General features: G+C 34.3%; 1 protein-coding gene across 1 annotated transcript in view; it reads right to left on the bottom strand.

The window, feature by feature from the left end:
• Window positions 613-2,203, bottom strand: part of LOC109825827 — a 22,298-nt gene continuing 20,707 nt past the window's right edge. The window contains exons 4-6 of the mRNA XM_020392735.1: window positions 1,613-1,792; window positions 1,369-1,524; window positions 613-894 (exon numbers count right to left, since the gene is read on the bottom strand). Of these exons, the coding sequence (XP_020248324.1) occupies window positions 730-894; window positions 1,369-1,524; window positions 1,613-1,792 (501 nt within the window). The 3' untranslated portion in view covers window positions 613-729. The remainder of the gene's footprint in view (window positions 895-1,368; window positions 1,525-1,612; window positions 1,793-2,203) is intronic.

Genomic DNA, 2,203 nt, shown 5'->3' with positions numbered 1-2,203 from the left:
AGATTTATATTAATATCTTAAAAAATATTTTGGTCTTGAAACCAAACCATTATTTGTACTAATGAAAATCTTAAGTGACATTTATCTCATCCATTGAAATTAAGATAGATAGTAAGGTTTGAGAGAATTGGACATTATCTAATTACCACCTAACTAGAAAAGATCTGAATCTAGGAATACTAGGGCTTCCCATAATACATCCTTACACCTTCATCCATAAGATTACTTTCATCTATAAACTAAGCTAATATTTTGATAATAACTATCAATAAGAATTAAGAAGAAAGAGAAATAAAACATAGTTATGAAAATCATAAATCTACTATTTCCCTATAAACTTGCTAATGTTACTTCCAACATTTCACATCCATATCTCTCAACCGTCCATCCTCTATGTGATTCATTGCATCTCAAAATATTTCCAAATGACTCAATTCTCATTAACATACTGTAACGCAATATATAGTGGATCAAATAGGAGTTTCCATAAAATTTTCCAAAAATAACCATGAAAGTTACAGGCATTGGCATTAGCTTATGAAAATACATCGATTCTCTCACAAATTGTGGGGTATTTTTAAAACAGATAAAAAATGGCAACAAATCAAGCTGTGATGTCAAAATTTCCCAACTTGGTTCGATCCAACAAGCAATATTATATAAACAAAAGAATAAAAAAGAAAGCATTATTTACATGAATTTTAAGCTGACAGTTGAGAGCTCCATATCTTAGTCAGATTGCAGGAAGCTTTCATATTCTGTTCCCTTGAGAGCTTTCGAGACCGCATCCCAGTTCTCAATCTGTTCAGATAATGGCCTTGTGTGAATCTTCACTTGACGACTCTTTAGTTTTCTCTGAGGCACTCTTAAGAACTCAAGAACTTCCTTCAATTTCTGAGAAGAAAACAAATAGAATGGAAATAAGCTAAGGTAATTGTCATCATATTAAATGGGTTATTTGCACTTTGGTACCCTAAAGTTGACACATTTTTTAACTTTGATATCAGCAAACTTTTTCTTTCGACAATTTGATACCCCAAAGTTTATACCTTTTTCAACTTTGACAGCCCAAGGTTTTTTCCAAGACTTTGATGCCCCAAAGTTTACACCTTTTAACTTTGATATCCCAAACAAAGCATTGTTTTTGACACTTTGATACCCCAATGTTCTAGGCATCAGGTTAAGAAAATGTGTAATGTTTGGGGTATCAAAGCGTTAGAAAACAAAAAACTTTGGCATATCAAAGTTAAAGGTTTAAGCTTTGGGGTATCAAACAGTCACATAAAGGCTTTGTGGTATCAGAGTGACAAAAGATGTAAGTAGGGTGCCGAAGTAGAAATAACCCTACCAAAAGCCAAGAGAACTCACAGTACGGTTATGAGCAAGATCCTCATAGTAGAGAACAATATGGCGGTTGCCCTTGAAGTATTTTAAGGCGTCGATGGTCCACTTATCAGCTTGTTTCAAAGTTGGAATTAATAGTGACTCATTGATCTTTGGCTTATATCTTGCTAGTACATCAGCCTGTATGACATTATAAACTACAGCCTTAGGGGATCACCATAAAAATTAAGCATCAATGCCATAGCTATTCAATAGAGAAAGAACATACGTCATCTTTGGAGTGGACATGAGCTTTGTGGGTCCCGTTTAGTTGCTTAGTGTCTCGGTCATGATTATTTGCAAGTATGGAGACCCACCGGCGAAGGAGATTTCTTCTGAAGAGAAATATTGCAGAGACCCCTCTCTTATCGAAATATGAAACTATGTCATCGTGGTTTTGCAGGAGACCCTGAAATGGCAACACAACTGAAATCAATCTGAAAAACTGCAGCCAATTTATAAGCCAAATTTAGAGAGTGGGTCTTCCACTGATAATTGTAGATAAAATCTCCATAAGAATGATTTTGTCATTTCATATAAGATTGTTCAACGTCTGTTTCTAGTTAGAATCCTGCTCCATATATATTATCCTTAGATGTGTTTGCTAGGCAAACATTCTTTCTCATAAACTACTTTACCATACTTAGCAGGATCTATCAGGTTGAATGTCACTGTACTATTTTGAAAAAGGGTTTTCCCAAATATAGCTCCTCTTAAAGTCTGTTCCACTGCACCAAAACTCCAAAATTCTGAAGCTCTGCTGAAGGACAAATTATAGTAGGTTTAAAGTTACCCTTTAAATCATCATAATTTGTATTTT

The sequence above is a fragment of the Asparagus officinalis genome, chromosome 10 (assembly GCF_001876935.1).
Source record: "Asparagus officinalis chromosome 10, Aspof.V1, whole genome shotgun sequence".
NCBI lineage: Eukaryota > Viridiplantae > Streptophyta > Magnoliopsida > Asparagales > Asparagaceae > Asparagus > Asparagus officinalis.
Note: the sequence above shows the minus strand (reverse complement) of the source record. Positions and strands in the feature narration are given on the sequence as shown.